The sequence below is a fragment of the Echinops telfairi genome, unplaced genomic scaffold (genome assembly GCF_000313985.2).
Source record: "Echinops telfairi isolate 266 unplaced genomic scaffold, ASM31398v2 ScPeMD7_7427;HRSCAF=8465, whole genome shotgun sequence".
NCBI classification, from domain to species: Eukaryota; Metazoa; Chordata; class Mammalia; order Afrosoricida; family Tenrecidae; genus Echinops; species Echinops telfairi.
Genome location: NW_022111327.1, coordinates 4,872,461 through 4,890,794, shown reverse-complemented (window position 1 = coordinate 4,890,794; position 18,334 = coordinate 4,872,461). Strand labels below are relative to the sequence as shown.

The 18,334-nt window shown below is 46.3% G+C and overlaps 1 protein-coding gene across 4 annotated transcripts in view; it reads left to right on the top strand.

The window, feature by feature from the left end:
* COL4A6 (collagen type IV alpha 6 chain) overlaps positions 1-18,334 on the top strand; it is a 426,646-nt gene that overhangs the window by 310,340 nt on the left and 97,972 nt on the right. For all 4 annotated transcript variants that reach the window (XM_045298535.1, XM_045298533.1, XM_045298532.1 and 1 more), the window contains exons 4-5: positions 11,121-11,255; positions 12,179-12,223. In XM_045298535.1, coding sequence (XP_045154470.1) covers positions 11,121-11,255; positions 12,179-12,223 — 180 coding nt within the window. The remainder of the gene's footprint in view (positions 1-11,120; positions 11,256-12,178; positions 12,224-18,334) is intronic.

Below are 18,334 nucleotides of genomic sequence, written 5' to 3'. Positions count from 1 at the left end.
GGGCAATGAATGTACAAATGCGCTTTACACAATTGATGTATGTATGGATTGTGATAAGAGTTGTATGAGCCCCTAATAAAATGATTAGAAAAAAATAAGAAAAATAGAAACGGGGGAAAAAAGAAAAAAACTTAGCTAGTGAGTTAGAGTGGCCTTCTCAGCATGCAAAAGCTTCCACCTGCTAGCTTTGTCTGCCCTTGCCCACCTATTCCCTTCCGCCTCTCCTCCACTCCAGCCAGACGCAGCTCCTGACTCCCTTTGGCTTACATAACTTGCTCATTCCTTCCAGCATGTACTTCTCCATATTTGGCATGCATTCCCTATTGCTTCAGGAGCTGTTTTCTTGTTCCACTGCCACCTTGTGAGCTCACACATTTTTGAATGCCTCTTGTATTGGGTGTCTATGAGGTGCCCTGGTGGCTGTCTTAAGTAGCTTTCTCTACTTTCTGTCTAGGTGGTAGTATGCATGGCGATGCCTACCCAGAATTTGCAAGCAAAATTTATAATTAATCAGTTTATTAAGAAACTTAACTAGTTGTAATGCTAGTGAGAAATGCCCGGGACCAGGGTGTTCATTAGGACATGTTCCGAAGTTCTTTCGGGGCTGCAATTCAATGCCCAGGCGCCATGCCACTCTGAGGTAAGCCTCCATCGAAGGCCATCAGCTCGAGCCTAGTGGGTGAGCAAACCTAGATCCCTGAATTAAGTGCCAGAGGTACCCACTTCCAACCCAGCCTCCTGTGCACAAGCACTCAGCTTTACTTTCTCTGTGGGCTAGAAAGTCGACCACACTGGTCCATGCTCTGGCTCCTGGTCCTGCTACTGCCCTGCTGATGGTAGAGCTGTCTTCTGGATCTAGTAGCTTCACTGTGCAGGGAATCTCAGGTCCAGAGGAGGAGCGGCCTGGCTCTTGCTGGTAATGGGTTCCCTGCTCCTGCTCTTTGGGAGCTCCATGTACACACAGCAGGATGGCACTCCAGTGACTCCTGTTCATAATTACTCACCGGAGAATCTGATTGGTGTCTCTGCCCCTTTACCTTTTCACCACACCCATGCCGGGACTGGTCGTTTGGTGGGTGTTACAGAGACTTTGGCTAGTAGAGCCACGTTAAATACTTCACTGCCCCTGCAGTGGCACTGCAGGTAAACACCTGTCTACTAACCGAAGGGTCAGTAATTTGAACCCACCAACCACTCCGTAGGGAAAAGATGTGGCAGTCTGCATCCACAAAGACCACAGCTTTGGAAACCACATGGCATAGTTCATCTCTGCTATGAGTTGAAAATCAACTCAAAGACAGTAGATTTGGTTTGGATTTATGGTTGTATATGGTATAATTTTGTTAATCATTGTGTATGACCTTATATCCAACTGCCTCTTATGCCCCATAACAAGTTTAAATGCCCCTTCAGGGCATGGATCATGCAGTATTATTCTTTCTATACTACCCTCTCCCTGCCTCTGTTAGCATCCATCAAGTCAGTTCCAACCCATAGCAACCCTATGCACAACAGAAGGAAACATTGTATGGTCCTGTGCCATCCTCACAATTATTCTTATGCCTGAGCTCATTGTTGCCACCACGGTGACAGTCCATCTCCTTGAGGGCTTCCCTCTTTCGCTGCCCCTCCACTTTACCCAGCATGATGACCTCCTCCAGGGCAGAGTCTCTCCTCACAGCGTGCCCGAGGTATGTGAGATGAAGGAACATCGGGCCGTACTGCTTTCATGGCCGAGCACAAAGCCTTGGCACTTTAAACATTCTTCTCTCCTTCCTGCCCCTACACACACATATCTGCCTACTTGCCTAGTCCGAAACCAGATCATAGGATTTAAAAATATTGATTGGTTATGGGCTGGGCAGCATCCCTTTTCAAAGGACAATAAGACTATAAAGGTCATGCATGCAGGTATTATCTCTTAATCACCATTGTTACCCTAGGCCTGGCCTCCATCTATAGTTGCTGCACAGGTAGATTCCAATCGGAATAGCAACCAAAGCAGTTGCACTCCCATCTCAGGGAACAAAAAATGCCCAGAAACAACATCAGAAGAAGACCACTTCTTTCTTTCGATGCTCAAAAATGTATTATGGTATCGGGCTTTAAAGATCTGACGCTGATCTTGTAAGATCTTGGGGAAGTCTCTTTCCCTTTCTGCGCTTCAGTTTCTCCCCTGGGTAGTTGGCGATTTCCAAGGTCTTTTGCTGCTCTCTTTTCTTAAGTCCTGTGATCAGATGGGGCTTGACTGTGCTCTGGTGCAATTATCTAGGGTTCCAAAGAATATACGTAGCTCGAACCCTGTGCTGCTTAGCTTCTCAGTGTGCGGATTGGATAAGGTAAAGGTGTTAGTCTGCTGTTCATCAAACCCTGGAAGATAACAGTTTGTTAAGATTTTGTTTATTAAAGGGGATCCAAGGTGTAACAGCCTCCTCCCCTATAGTACTTTCTTTTTAAACATGTTACTTATCTAAGTCCTGGGCCCAGTGAAAGGCCTGTTAATTATTCAGGATGATCCTCATTAAGGAAGGGGGAAACAGGGCCATTTAGATAAGCAATAGAGGTCAAAACCTTGGGGGAGGGGGCTTACTTGATCCAACACCTCCCAATGAAGGCAACAATTGATGGTCTGATAATATGTTGGAGAAATATAAACTATTTCCTGTGAATCCTGCTCCCTTGTATCCCATGGTTTGAAGGTGATCCTATCATTGTAAAACTTGAGAATGACCCCCTCAACCTGCCACAAAGTTTGGGGTATATAACTTGTTTCATTCTCACTGGAGCTTTCAAAATGTTCAGGAGCAGAAATCTGGCTGTTTCCTTTTGTAAGCATTTGCAGAATATATTTCTCACATCAACCTGAACTCTATTTTTGGCTCCCTTGCAGACAACAACAGATACATTCATTCATCCATTTCTCCATACACTTACCAAACAATTACTGGGTTCCCACTGCATACCAGGTCCTGTACTTAGCACAGACAATGCACTTGGGAGGAAGGCATGCATCTTGTCCTCAAGGGTCTCAGTCTGTTGGCAATATAGGCATGTTAACAGATCACCTAGCCCCCAGTCTGAGCAAATCATCTGAGAAGCTGAATTATTTGAAGAAGAATTTGGCATCGAGATTGCAGGAAGGCTTAACAACCTGTGATATGTAGATGACACAACCTTGGTGGCTGATAGCAAGGAGGACTGGAAGCACTTGTTGATGAAGATCAAGGACTGAAGCCCTCAGCATGGATCACAACCCCCTGTAAGGAAGACCAACATCCTCACAACTGGGCCAATATGCAGCATCACGATAAATGGAGAAAAGGGTGAAATTGTCTAGGTCTTTTTCTTGCTTGGGATCCACAATCCAGCTCATGGAAGCAGCAGTCAACAGGTATGTCACATTAAGTAAATCTGCTGGACAAGGTCTCTTTAGAATATGGAAAAGCAAAGGTGTTGTTTTCCAGGGACAGGGGGGCAACAAGTGATCCAAAGTCAATGGCAAGGAGGGTGTGAGAGGCCTGGTAGGGATTCAGCAAGGGCAATGTAACCAAGAGAAATTACTGAAACCCAAATGAAGGCTGAGCATGATAGTGGGATCAGACGAAAATAAAGGGAACTAGAAGAAAGAACTAGGTGACAGAGGGTATGTATAGAGGTTTTAAGACTGGAATGTACATATGTAAATATATTTATGTAAGAGTGTGGGGAAACAGATCTATGTGCATATATTTATAGGTTTAGTATTAAGGCAGCAGATGGACATTGGGCCTCCACTCAAGAAGTTACTCAATGCAAGAACACGTTGTTCTATTAAATTGGCATTCCAGGATGCACACCTTCCTGACACGATTGCTGAAGAAAAATGTGAACATAAGCAAATGTGGTGAAGAAAGCTGATGGTGCCCGGCTAGCAGAAGATATAGCATCTGGGGTCTTAAAGACTTGAATATAAACAAGCAGCCATCTAGCGGAGAAGCATCAAAGCCCACATGGAAGAAGCACACCAGCCTGTCTGACCACGAGGTGTAGAAGGGACCAGTTATCGGACATCAAAGAACTAAAACTCATATCAGTGGGTGATCACCTTCCTGATACAATCACTGAAGACAAACGTGTGCATAAGCTGTGGTGAAGAAAGCTGATGTTGGCCGGCTATCAAAAGATATAGCGTCTGGGGTCTTAAAGGCTTGAAGATAAACAAGCGGTCAACTAGCTCAGAAGCAACAAAGCCGACATGGAAGAAGCACACCAGCATGTGTGACCACGAGCTGTCGAAGGGATCAGGTATCAAGTATCAAAGAACAAAAAAATCATATCATTGTTAAGGTGGGTGAGTGCAGAGTGGAGACTCAAAGCCCATCAGTAGGCAACTGGACATTCCCTTACTGAAGGGCTGTGGGGAGGAGATGAGCCAGTGAGGGTGCAGGGTAGCAACGATGAATCATATAACTTTCCTCTAGTTCTTAAATGCTTCCTCCCCCCCACTATCATGATCCCAGTGCTACCTTACAAATCTGGCTAGACCAGAGGATGTACATTGATACAGATAGCAACTGGAAACACAGGGAATCCAGGGCAGATGACCCCTTCAGGACCAGTGGTGAGAGTGGCGATGCCTGGAGGGTAGAGGGAATGTGGGGTAGAAAGGGGGAACCGATTACAAGAATCTACATATAGCCTCCTCCCTGGGAGATGGACAGCAGGGAAGAGTGCGGGGGGAGACGTCAGACAGTGTAACATATGACAAAACAATAGTAATTTATGAATTATGAAAGGGTTCATGAGGGAGAGGGCAGTGGGGAGGGAGGGGGGAAATGAGCAGCTGATATTAAGGGCTCAAGTAGAAGGCAAATGTTTTGAGAATGATGATGGCCACAAATGTACATATGTGCTTGACACAATGGATGGATGTATGGATTGTGATAAGAATTGTACAAGCCCCCACTAAAATGATTAAAAAAGAAAAGAACGATGGAATATATGTACAAATATGTCAGATACAATTGATGTATGGTTTGTAACAAGAGTTGTAAGAGCCCCCAATAAAATGATTTAAAAACAAACAAACAAAACAGGTGTTGTTTTGAGGACCCAGGTGCAGCCGACACAAGCAGTGGTATTTTCCATTGCATCAGATACATGTGAAAGTCGGACTTTGAATAAGGAGGACCAAAGAACACTGGATGCACTTGAATGGTGGTGCCGGAGAAGAACATTGAAAGTACCATGGACTGCTGAAAGGACAAACCAGGAAGTATGATCAGAGTGCTGCTTAGAGGCGAGGAGGACAAGGCTTTATCTTACATGCTTTAGACATACTGCCAGGAGAAACCAGTCCCTGGCCAAGGACATGCTTGGTAAAGTGGAAGGCCAGGGAAGACAAGGAAGACCCTCAACGAGATGGATTGACACAGTGGCTGCAACAATGGACTGAGCCATTGGAATCATTGCGAAGATGGCGCCAGACCGAACAGTGTTTCCTTCTGGTGTGCGTAGGGTCGCTAAAGATCGGAACTGACTAGATGCCACCTAACAACAACAGCCCCCAGTATAAGATAATAGTAATCCCCAAAAGCTCTCTAGAGAAGCTGATCACTTGATTGGGGGCTAGAAGACGAAAAGGGGCTAACATATACAAAGTCCCTGGGGCAGCATGTTCTCACTGCCATCCAGTCGATGCCAACGCATAACAACCCTATAGAACAGAGTAGACCTGCCCCTGTGCGTTTCTGAGGCGGTAAACCACACTGGAGTCGAAAGCCTAATTTTTCTCCTTAAGCCTAATGTTTCTCCTTCAGAGCAGCTGTCGGTTTCAAACTCCAGACATGGCTATTAGCAGCCCAGGGATAACCCACTCTGTCACCCGCACTCTTCAGGGCAGCGTGGTGGGGAGAGTTAAGCCAGACTAGAGAAAGACAGACCAGTGATGTTTGAGATGCATTTGGAGGCAGAGTTGACAGTCTTTGCTAATGGAATATGTGTGGGAGACAAAGGAAGAGGAGGGCGTCCTGGAGGCCTCTTGAGTTTCTAGCTCTAGGGTTTTACATAATGCTCACAATAATCCTGTACAAGAACTGCTGTCCTCCCCTCAGAACCCCTGGTGATTTAGATACTAACCCAACGTCATGTAGCTATTAAATGGCAGTGACAAAATCTGCCTCCAGGTCAGTGTGACCCAAGAGTCTGCACCATACCACTTAACCAGCACCACACCACCTCCTGGGATATAGCCAAATCCTCTGTGCACATCCTCTCTCTTCCTTCTTCAAAACATTATTTTCATCCGATGGCTTTGCTCTCGGCTAATGTACCAATCTCGTTGAACTAAGCTGCTGGGAGTCATTTATGCCTCCCTGAGAATGCGTGGCAGACTCTTCCTGAGGAACAACTGCATTTGGATTGTATGGGAGATGGACCCTGGAATCTTGAGGAAGGCGTGAAAAGGCAGGAAGGGGCCCAGGAGTGAGAAACTAAGCCTTCCCCTCAACTTCACATTCCTTCCTGCAATGCTGCTCTGGCCTTTGTGCACGACGATTCCTAGATGGCATTTCCACAGATGTGTGCTACTTAATACATGGGCCCTTTCATACCTTATTTACCTGGGGTTGCGGGTGTGCTCTGATCAAAGCCAAACCAAACTCACTGCTGTCAGGGCAATGCCAACTCCTAGCGACCCTATAGGACAGGGTAGAGCTGCCTCTGGGAGTTCCCAAGACTAGAACTCTTTGAGAGAGTAGAAGACTCTGTCTCTCCCTTACGGAAGGGCTGGTAGTTTCCAACTGCTGACCTTTCGCATCACAGTCCAACGAGTAATCATGATGCCACCAGGGCAGCTCCTGTGGTCTGATCAAAGGTGACCTTAAACCTGTATCCTGACCCCCACCCACCAGAGAGCCAGGAGAGGCAGCCAGCTTAGGCACAAGTCCCAGCTCATTCCCTTAAGAAGTCGACCCTGCTGTGCATATTTAAAATCCCTAGCAGATGGAGGCAGGATCGCTTGTTGGAAAGACTTGGAGGAGTCCCTTCTGCCCCGTCTGGGTCTATTTGCCAAAATAAATGACATGTATCAGGGCAGGGCATTGGTCCAAGCCCATTGAAATTCTGCTGGCAGGCCAAACAGGGATAGTGTTTCAGATTGGTTCTGTGAAACTACCCGGGTTAGGGAGAAAGATGATGTGAGCATCTGGCGGACCCAGAGGGCAGGAGGGAGGGCCGCCATGAGGACCCCCTAGGAAATCTGCCACTGGAAAACATGGAAACAGTTAGGAGCAGACAGCAGGTTGCCTGGTTTGAGTCCCAGCCCTACCCCACTTGCTGTTTGACCTAACCAATTCCTTACCCCTCCCTCGGTTTCATTCCAACTCCCATGTATAAATTAAAGCCTGGATTTGGGTGGGGAGGGGGGTCACAGAGAAGCCTTCCAGCTCACACATTCTATGACTTCGCTGACAGTAGTTTGATTTCTTTTTCTCTGGAATCACAGAAGCCCACCTAGCCACCTGTTTATCGGTAGCCTCTATGATCTCACACTGCCCTCTGCTGACCATTCCGAAAAGTGACGTTGATGGCGCCTTTGGGGAAAAACAAAACAAAACAAAAAGCGGGTCCTCATTAACTTAGTGTGAAATACACCAGGCACCAGGCACTGAGTCAGAAGCCCTGTGCATGGAAACAAGACAAGAAAAAATAATTTTTTAAACACCACCCAGCTATCACCACAGAGCAAGCCAATCTAGTGTTGGCTGATGAAACAACCCCAAAGTCACTTGCCCTCGAGTTGACCCTGACTCCGAGTGACCCTATATAAGGCTTCCAAGGCTGTGAATCTTCACCGAAGGAGACAGCCTTGTCTTTTTTCCATGGAACACCTGGTGAGTTTGAACTGCTGACCGTGTGGTTCTCAGCCCAATGCATAGCCCATAGTGCTACCAAAACTCAAACACAACAACAAAAAACCCCTCCATGTCAGACTTGTAGCGACCCTACAAGATAGGACAGAACTGTCCCCCTGGGAGTTTCTATCCCTGTTTACAGGACTCCTTCAATCCTTCCCCCAGTCCCACCCCAAAACACACACACGAACACACACGTCTCATCTTTTTCTTTTACCATCTTCATTTGTTCGTGATGCTCAATGCAACTGTCTGAAAGGGCTGCATGCCCTTCTCTCGTGTCCTATGACTACAGAATACGCAGAAGGACCTGGAACCACGCTGAGGAGGCAGTTCTCCATCAGCACTGCCTTGGAAGCCAGGAGCCATAGCCCACAGACCCGCCGAGCCTGTACAAGTTGTAGCCAAAGTGCTGTCATGCCTACCAGCTCAAATACCTGGGGCCAGCCTCGAAGAACTACACGTTCCCCCAAGGGGCACCCACTTTCCCTTCAAGGACCCTTTTGGAAAAAGAATGGGAATTTTTTAAAAAAACGCAGGCCATGAGTTCTTAAGAGACTCACTTTCAGCTCCTTGGCTGTGTGACTACGTGGCAAATTCCACATGCCCCCCTCCCCCGCCACACACACACACACATACCAGCCAAGAGAAAAGAAGCAGGCCGTGGAATTTTGCCTTGTCTGGATGGAATAAGGTTTCCTGTAACGTTCAGTCCTGGAATTTGCCACATTCCCAAGCATCCTTGCTTATCCTTTTGCACCCCATACTCGCAACAACCAGGGACAGGATCTGGACGGTGCCAGCCCCTGTACCCACTGGGGCACAGCTCAACTCCTCTCATATTGTGGGCGTGATGGGAATTGGGCCACCCTACCACCCACTGTCTCAGTCGATGTCACATATTTTACCAGGATCTCCAGTCCCACCCCTCTGCCCATACTCCCTATCCCTTGATGTGGGAACGCTTTTGGTTAGGACTCAGCTTTGGGTCGAGCGTCAGTGCCCTGACTGGATCATCTCTTCTAGCAATAACATGACCTCGGACACACATCCTCTGCCCCCCATCCTCCCACCAAGGAATCCCCTCTTCCCCAACAGCTGGTTCTTATCTGCTTCCCTTGTTCCAGCCTCAGGCAGGCTGCTCTGGCCTCACGCTGACACACATTTGTTCTCTTGAATGCATGTTGATGAATTTCAGCTTGGAAAAATTGCTATTCCCCTGTTCCTCAACCTCTCTGGGGTCCCTATTTCCTACCACATCAAGTCTTCAACTTTCCAGCCTGGCTTTTCTATGCCCACTTCAACTGGGGTCCACTTGGTTCTCTCCAGTTGGGCCCATGACTCTGCACCCCGAAACCACGGACAGAAAGTAAGAATTCCACATGCCCTCCAAGGTCAATTCCTCTCTGCGCTTCTCCCACACTTCCGATCTGTTCCAGACTGGTATGGTTCACAGTCCTTTGGAGTACATTAGTCTTGAAAGCTAGGCCCACACTTTTTATGATCATTTTATTGGGGGCTCTTACAGCTCTTATAACAATCCATATATCAATCATAACAAGCATATTTGTACATATGCTGGCTATATCCACATTTGAAGACAACTTCACTAACCTACTACAAGGCCCTCTCCGTAGTATTGTTTCTTTAAAAAGTCTCGTTCTTTCTCTTTTTGCCTTCGTTTCTTTCCACGGATTGGTTTTTGTCAAAAGTACCAGAATAAACCTGAGCACTCATTCTGACTACTAACAACCCTCGTAGGGTTTCTGAGGCTTTAAATCGCTCTAGAAACAGAGCAGGGAGTTGGTTTCATCTTTCTCCCAGAGAGCAGAGTGATGGGTTTGAATCTCCAACCCTTCATTCACCAATCCAGCGCTTCTCTGACACCATCCCCAGGGCGTCTTCCTTCCTAAGCAGGAAGGCCTATGAAAGCACTTGCAACCTATAACCTGCAGGCCACGGGCCTGATGTTGGGGACGGTTGATTGGTGGGTGTTGTCTCAGAGAATTGCATCTCCGTGGGCAGAGCATCTCTTCCTGATTTGCAAGAGTCCTGGGTCTTATGGGTCTAACTGACATTTGAAAATGGTACACAACTGGTGGCCACTACGTGCATCAGTCATGCTTTGGGCCTTTTAAGAAGTAAATCTTGAAGGCGACTGGATATTAAAGGGCATGTTTAATGGGCCTTCGTCAGAGGTTTGTTGTGTTTACTTGATTTTTTTTTTTTTTTTTGGTCTCGCTGAACAGTAGGAGATAGGGGACAGTCAAGAAAGGGGGCCGAGAGGTAGAGATGGAGGCATTTAAGGAAATTGGCTTTCTACCTGAGATCGTGTTGTGGTTTCTGAGAGGTAATTCACAGTACTAATGGTTTTCATTTTGCTGCCAAGAAAATTTCAGTCTCTACAGGGATTTGTTCTAAATGATAGACTAGCCCACCTCGGTTGCACCTACTGGGGTTAATTCACTGTCTCCGTCAGCTTGAAAATGTCAGCCTGAACTCTCAGATTTAATTGTTACCTGACACTTTACAAGCAGGGCATTCAAAATTTCAGGGTGCTCCCTCTTGCTATCATAATTGATACTTAATGGATATGTTCAGGCTCCTTGGATTTTACACATTCAAAGTGGACAGATGCAGGGAGGGGGTGAGGAGAGAAGAGAGCAAATAAACCGTGTGTATGTGTGTGCACACGTGCACGCGCACGCATGTGTATCTATGAATAGCTGGTTCCAGGTGCATCGACAGGGTCCACCAAAGAGTCCGCTCTTGGCTCTCTGGCTTCTTCCTTCTCTGGAGCAATGTTCATGCGGCCCGGCCTTTCTGTGCGCTGCACTGCAAGGATGTGGTTGGGCATTTGGACACAAGTTATGAAAATGTCACGATGCTCTCCAGCATGCTGTTCATTCACTATGGTGACAATCTGATGGATGGCCTGGCATTAACTAGGAAGAGGACAACATCATCCAGGCTGAATAACTAATCTCCCAAGTACAAAATTGAAGGATCTCGGTGCACATGAATCTTATTAAATGTGCTTGTAAAATGCGTTCCCTCCAAATAAGCTTAGCAGCCCCGAAAATAGCCTTTTTCTGATCCCTGTCTGGAACTTTGGCATGCCTCACAGATCTCTAAGCCAAAATTATTTCGCCAAGTGATGACCATGTTTTTTGTGTCTGGCAAGTGGGGGAATGTCAATGTGAAGGCCACTACTTCTGTCTATTTCAGGGCCGACCTGGACCAATTGGAATGCAAGGTCCCACAGGTCCAGAAGGATTTGCTGGCCTGGCTGGATTGTCTGGGTTGAAAGGAGAAAGAGGCTCCCCAGGCTCTCTGGGACCTTATGGACCGAAAGGAGAGAAGGTAAGAGTGTCAGCGCTTCATTTTTCTCTCCTGCCTGAGACTCGTATGGAAAGTTAAGAGGTACCAATCTCAGTTCTGCTCATTTATGGAAATACTACTATCCCGGAATCCCTTGGCACCAGGCGTCATCACTCGAATGAGAGAGGAGCTGGAGGGTGTGCTGCTACTTTTTGCTCATTTTTGGAGCAACTCTTATGGCAGGCAAATGTGAGAGTTACTCGTTAAACAAGTGAGCTTGGGGATGGTGGGAAGTCATTTGGGTTTTAAGCATATCTGGGTCAGAAGTCCCATCAGCTGGATTGTAGAGATCAAGAATACAATCCAGGATTGTGGTGAAGATTGTCCAATGCTTCTTAATGGGAGTGAACTATCAAGTCATATGATATGTGAATTATAGACCAATAAAACGGTTGGGAGAAAAATCAATTACCGTATATTCTCGAGTATAAGTCGAGTTTTTCAACACATTTTTATGCCATTTTTGTGGTAAAATCAGGTGCCTTGGTGGATATTCAGGTCGGCTTATACTCGAATACATATGATACTTAATTGAAAAATAAAGAGAATATAAACAATCAAAGAGACTAAGAAGCAAGGGGCCAGAATGCTTGTAAGCCACCTGTGCCACAAAGATCGGGAAAGAGCTGCATGGTAGCAGATGGATGCGTTGAAGTGGCCAGCTTAGCAACTCTATAAGTTCCCAGAATGAGAACTAGTCTCAGAACGCAGACATATCCAATATCATAGGTAGAGTAAAACGATCCCTTGGAACTGGAATAGGGAATCATACAATAACTGGTGGGGGAAAGGTTACAAAGTCCTTCTTAACACCTGAATCAGGGAATCACAGGAACGATCACACTGATCTAATGGTGATCTGATGGACTGACTCTTATAGTCCTTTTCCCTATCCCTTTCTTTAGGGCCCCATTGGAGCTCCTGGCTTTCCTGGCATCAGTGGAATTCTGGTGAGTGCATCCACAGAAGCATTTTGAGCATCTACTAGGCTCTGCCTCATAGCTCCAGAACAGCCTGTCTCATGCAAGAATGCTTGCAGTGATGTACATGCCGTGGACTTCAAATGCCACCATGTATTGAGGTTCCCTTGGGTCAAGGTACAGCCAGCTCTAAATCAGGTGGTTGAGGGATGACAAGATATGTGCAGCCATGAAAAAAAAAAAAAGCATCAATCCCTTAGCCTATGTAGGTTAGGCCTTATGGGTTGAGGAGAGCTTTGGTTTGAGGTTATAAGCTTTGGTGTAGAGACAATGTCACACCAGAATCTAGATCTCCAATGTACCCAGGAGGGCATTGTGTCAAAGGGGCCTGCAAAAAGGAGGATGGTAGAGAGGTAATAAATTACATTTAAGACAAGGCTTGAAGATAAACAAGCAGCCATCTAGCTCAGAAGCAACAAAGCCCACATGGAAGAAGCACACCAGCCTGTGTGATCACGAGGTGTTGAAGGAATCATGTATCAGGCATCAAAGAACAAAAAAATCCTATCATTGTGAATGAGGGGGAATGCAGAGTGAGGACTCAAAGCCCATCTGTAGGTAACTGGACATCTCCTTATAGAAGGGTCGCGGGAAGGAGACGAGCCAGTCAGAGTGCAGAGTAGCAACAATGAAACGTACAAATAAAAAAAAAATAACATACGACTTTCCTCTAGTTCTTAAATGCTTCCTCCCACCCACTGTCATGATACCAATTCTACCTTACAAATCTGGATAGACCAGAGGATGTACACTGGTACAGATAGGAACTGGAAACAGGAAATTCAGGGAAGATGATCCCTTCAGGACCAGTGGTGAGAGTGGCGATACCGGGAGGGTGGAGGCAATGTTGGGGAGAAAGGGGAAACCAATCACAAGGATCTACATATAACCCCCTCCCGGGGGGACAAACAACAGAAAAGTGGGTGAAGGGAGATGTCAGACAAAATAATAATAATTTATAAGTTATCAAGGGTTCATGAAGGAGGGTGGGGGAGGGAAGGGAAAAAATGAGGAGCTGATACCAAGGGCTCAAGTAGAAAGCAAATGTTTTGAGAATGATGATGGCAACAAATGTACAAATGTGCTTGACACAAAGAATGGATGTATGGATTGTGATAAGAATTGTACGAGCCCTCAATAAAATGATTTTTAAAAAGAAAAAAATACTTTTAAGACATTGTTTTCTCGTATTATGTTCCAGAGAAACCTTATTTTATCTACGTGCTCACCCACAGAGAGATGTGTTCTTATACACAACAGCACTCTGTGCCATGCAATGTAGACCCTAATGTCTACTCTGTACTATGTTCTGGGAAATAGCTCGTGTGTGGCACTCTTTTTTTTTTTTTCAAAAAAACATTTATTGAGCACTTACTCTGTGCCCCAGACTGTGTCAAGCACTGGTGAGGACGATACAATGGAGGCAAAACATAGGTGGCCATTTCATTTTATGTGCTTCCAAAATAGATGGCGAGGCCTTTGCACACAGGAGTCACATTCTTCGTCTGCTGGGATGGTGGACAGAACTGAGCGCATGTTGTCTCACAGTGGATCCATGTTAGGGGAACACAAGGCAGTGGGCTCCACCTTCTGTCCAAAGCCAAACATGGTCTGCTTCTTCCCTCCCATCTCCTGTGCTTTTGCCCTACTGGTTTTCTGGTTTTTTTCCTTTCTCTCTCTCTCTCTCTCTCTCTCTCTCTCTCTCTCTCTCTCTACATATATATATATATATATAACATTTTCTTCCACTTCAAAACTATTACGTGCCCATTATAGGAGAAGAAGAAGGTACATGAAATTACAAGGAAGGAAAAGTACTTATAATTGTACCATCCAGACAACCATTAGTGACATCGTGGTACATTCATTTCCTTCTTAGTAGTTTCTCTTCAGCCCCATCTCATTTTAGAGTGAATTTCCCTTTAGTTTTGACAAGTGTCCAAAGACAGCACCCAACATCTCTTCCCATTCCACCAAGCCCAAGCCCTTAGCTGCACCAACACTGGAGATTCCACAGTAACCTTTTGCCAGCCTTTGAAATGGAATCTTTGGAACTGGCTAGCTATAATTTTTTTTCTATCCCTCTGAATTTCGCTGTATATTTCATCCTTACCCTGGACAGTGTTTGGTCTACAGTAGTGGGTTCCAACCCTGTTTAGATGAACAGAATCTTGTGTGGAAGCTCAGCATAGAGAAGACAATAAAAAGTGGGCTCCTCTGCTGCAAGAAATGGCTTAGAGACTTCTTTTCTCCTCCCTACAACCTTTGAAGGGTTTTTCTGAACCTGATCAAAGCACAGTTTTGTAAGCCCTTCATTTTTCTTCTAGTATCTGGGAATGGGATTCAAATATCTTTGTGCCAACTTGTAGGTATGTCTTGAACACCTGCGACATGCTAGTACTCTACTATGGACGATCTAGAGGAAACTGATAGGGCTTCGCTCAAAGATCTTAACATTGGATCCATTTTCTTCCCAGGTCTTTTTTTTTTTTTTTTGCTTCAGCTGTTGTTTATTGACATACAGGTAGGCTCTATAGCAACAGGCCTGGAGGTGGCTGCGGCAGGGGTGGGGGGAGAATGGAAGGTGGTGGAGTGGTTTTGTCTGCACCATTGTTTTTGACAGCTGAGGAGAGTGCAGGAACTCCTGTCCAATGCACAAGTAACACGTGGGAACGGGGGAGACTGAGAGGCTGGGGGAGCAAGTTCAGGGCCAGGGTCAGAGTCTGCTTGCACTGGAGCCACTGCTACCCCGCCACCCTCAGGCATCTGGCTCTTGCTGTCTGCTGTCCCCAGGCCAGGGCGGGCATTCTCTGGACACCCATGTTCTCCAGGGGCTGGATGGAGCACACAAAGGGAGGGAGCTTGTTGACCTCTGGCATTCCATCATCACGGAGCCCCGAGTCCCGCAGCCCCCATTCTTCCCTGGCTTGGGTATCTTCCCAGGTCTTAAAGACGGTTGTGGATTTTAGAGCATAGAAGGCTCGCTTACCTTGTATTTGTTATACTTGTATCAACAAATCCACTGTCAGATTTACTCAACTATAGTGTCTGTGAAATGCCCAGCAATGAGCCAGGACAGAAATAAGTGGATGGGGTTGGCCATTTTCTCCTGGCTGTGTTCCTCTGACCACTTTAGCCAGTCTCCAATCAGAGTGGGTATCTTGGAAGCCAGTGGGTGAGGGAAGCTGTCGAACAGGTGGCAGCCTCTTCCATTCCTTCTGTGGACCTGGCTTTGCTGGAGATGGGGGTGGGGTAGGGGTGGGGAGATTTGGAGTTGGCAGTCACAGCGTGCTCTTACTCCTGTATTCTCTTTGTAATGGGTGCTGAAGGAAGCAAATCCTGGGAGGCAGAGGCTGTTTCCAATTCTAAACTGGAATTTGCCTCAGACAAGAGCTGGACACTTTGTCTCCAACTTTTGGCCAAGAAATTCCTTGCCAGAATTGGTCCATTTTCTCTGGGGATTCATTGCCTGGTAGGATTAGTTGCAGCTGGCCAGACTTCTCCAAAGGAGCTTCTCCAAATGAGCCCTGTAAAAGTTCTCACCCTCTTGAGCCATCCTTCCTCCAAAGGTTCTATACATATGTTTTTTTTCTTTCTTCTTTTTTTTTTTTTGCTATAGCTTCAGGTTTCAAGTCTGACTCCATCCACGAAACCTGTCTCCTTTTTCCCTTCCATCTCTACCAGCTATTCAAGACATCATTTTGGAGAATTTTCTCTTAGATGCTTTCCCCTATCTTTCATCACTAACCTCCCAGGAACCTTTGCTGTCGGCACTACACTGTCTAGCTCCGTTCCATATATGGCCACATGCATGTATACTCTTGAGTGATAATCTTATTCCCCCAAATAGAATACCGGCTCCTCGAAAGCCCAGGCTTCTGTTCCTCTCAAAGGCTCCAGGGCCTCTAGAATTGCACCTGGCCTGCGGTGGTGCTGGTGGTGGTCAGGTGCCCTCAGGGTGGTTCGGACTCATAGTGACCCCATGTCCAACAAAAGGAAACATTGGTCAGCCCTGTGTCAGCCTCACAGTTGGTATGTGTGAGCCCATTGCTGCAGCCATGGCTGCACTCCCTCCGGTTGAGGGCCTTTGTCTATTTCACTGGCCCTCTACATGTCCAAAGTACGTAAGATGAAGTCTCACCATCCTTGGAGCATCCTGACTGTCCTTCTTCACCAACACCACGCTTCAAAGACGTCACTTCTTACTTATTCATAGTGCGACTTTCATCCGCATAGAAGATGACTGAAAATAGCACGGCTGAGGTCAGGTGCACCTTAGTCCTCAAAGTAACCTCCTTGCTGGTTAACATTTTAAAGCGATCTTGTGCAGGCAATTTGCCCAATGTCATACTTTGACCTGCCACTTCCATGGGCACGGATTGAAAAATTGCATTTCTGACAACTTACATCTGTTCTCCATTTAGTGCTGTTAGCTGCTATCATGTAGGCCCTTGACTCAGGGTCCCCAACTACACAACAAGAGCAGACCCTTGTGATCCAGAGGGTCTTCATTGGCTGAATTGGGGCAGTAGCTTTTGTCCAGGCTCTTTTTCCTAGTCTGTCTCTTTGGAAGCCCTGCTGAGGCCTGGTTAGCACCAGGGATGGCTGGGCTTGAGGCTCATTGGCTAGGAATCAATCTAGATTTCCCACAAGGAAGGTGAAGATTCTACTTCTGCACCACCTCTGCCTTCTGGCATATAGTAGGAGCTCTGGAAGTCTTGGGGAGGAGGTTCTAATTTGAACCTCAAGTGCCGATAAAGCAACTGTTTTCAGACTGGCAACCTCTCTCAGGCAGAGGAAACACAGACATCCGAGGCCCAGTCTGACTAATTATTTTGTTCAACCTTCGACATTATTTGTTAAACAAGTTGGCTAAAACCAACAGTGTTCCCAAGACATCTTGGTAAACGCAATCACTGCCCAGATCTCGTTCCTCTCTAAATAGCGGCAGATTATAAACATGTGTTACTTGTTCTCATCCTAAAACACTCTTATTTTCCTTTTTGCTGTTATAGTGTAAGCAATTAAAGTGGCAGTCACATCTGACCTCTAATTAACAAGAGGGAGGAGACTCATCATCAGCGCTACCACCTGTTCAAGGCTGAGTCTTAAGAGGCTAACGGCAGACATGTCTTCTCTACCCTCCAGCCTTCTTACCAATTCTGGCACCAACGTCCTCTCCCATGGCACTCTCGACATCACAGCTACATTTGATGATTCACTGCAATGGCCACATATTCAGGAATATTTGTTTTATTAGGGAGGTTAACAGATGACAGGGATCAGAAATGTCAAGGATACAGTGTTTTGGTCAAGACACACTCTTCTCAGCAGTGCTCACAGGTACATCTCCTGGTCCTTAGCCGCTCAGTCACACAGCCCCCTGCCTGCCACCTTGCTTAGGTAATGTTACAAGAGCAATTTTAGTGCCATCCTTAAACGCCAGTCCCCCCCCCCTTACCCTCAGCCCCGGAGCACTTAGCTCTTCTTTATTTATATTTCTTTAAAGTTAGAAAACAAGTTTTTGAATTCCCCCAAAAAGGGCCTGAAAGGCACCTCATTCTGCACGCAATCCTCCTACCCCAAAGCCCTCCAGAGGCTTTACTGATTCCTGCGTTTTGCCCCTGCTGACTCCAATTCTCTGGTATCATAGCCTTGTGTCCTTCAGTCAAAAAGAGTCCATGTGCACTGGTATCTCAGGGTCCAAAGGATTCACTCCATTCTGGCTGTTCTCCGTTGAAATCCCACTCCTCCTCTCCTGCTTCTGAGATGGCTCATTTAAACTCAGCAGGACAGCAAAACTGGCCAATTCCCTCATTGCATGACCTAGCCTTTACAATGAGAATGAACCCTGTTAAAAAACAGATTCTTTCTTCTTTTTTAAACAACTGATTCTTTTTTTTAATCATTTTATTGGGGGCTCGTACAATTCCTATAACAATCCATACATTCATCCATTGTGTCAAGCACATATGTACATTTGTTGCCATCATCATTCTCAAAACATTTGCCTTCTACTTGGCTCCTCATTTCCCTCCTCCCTCCCCACTCCCCCTCCCTCGTGAAGCCTTCATAATTCAT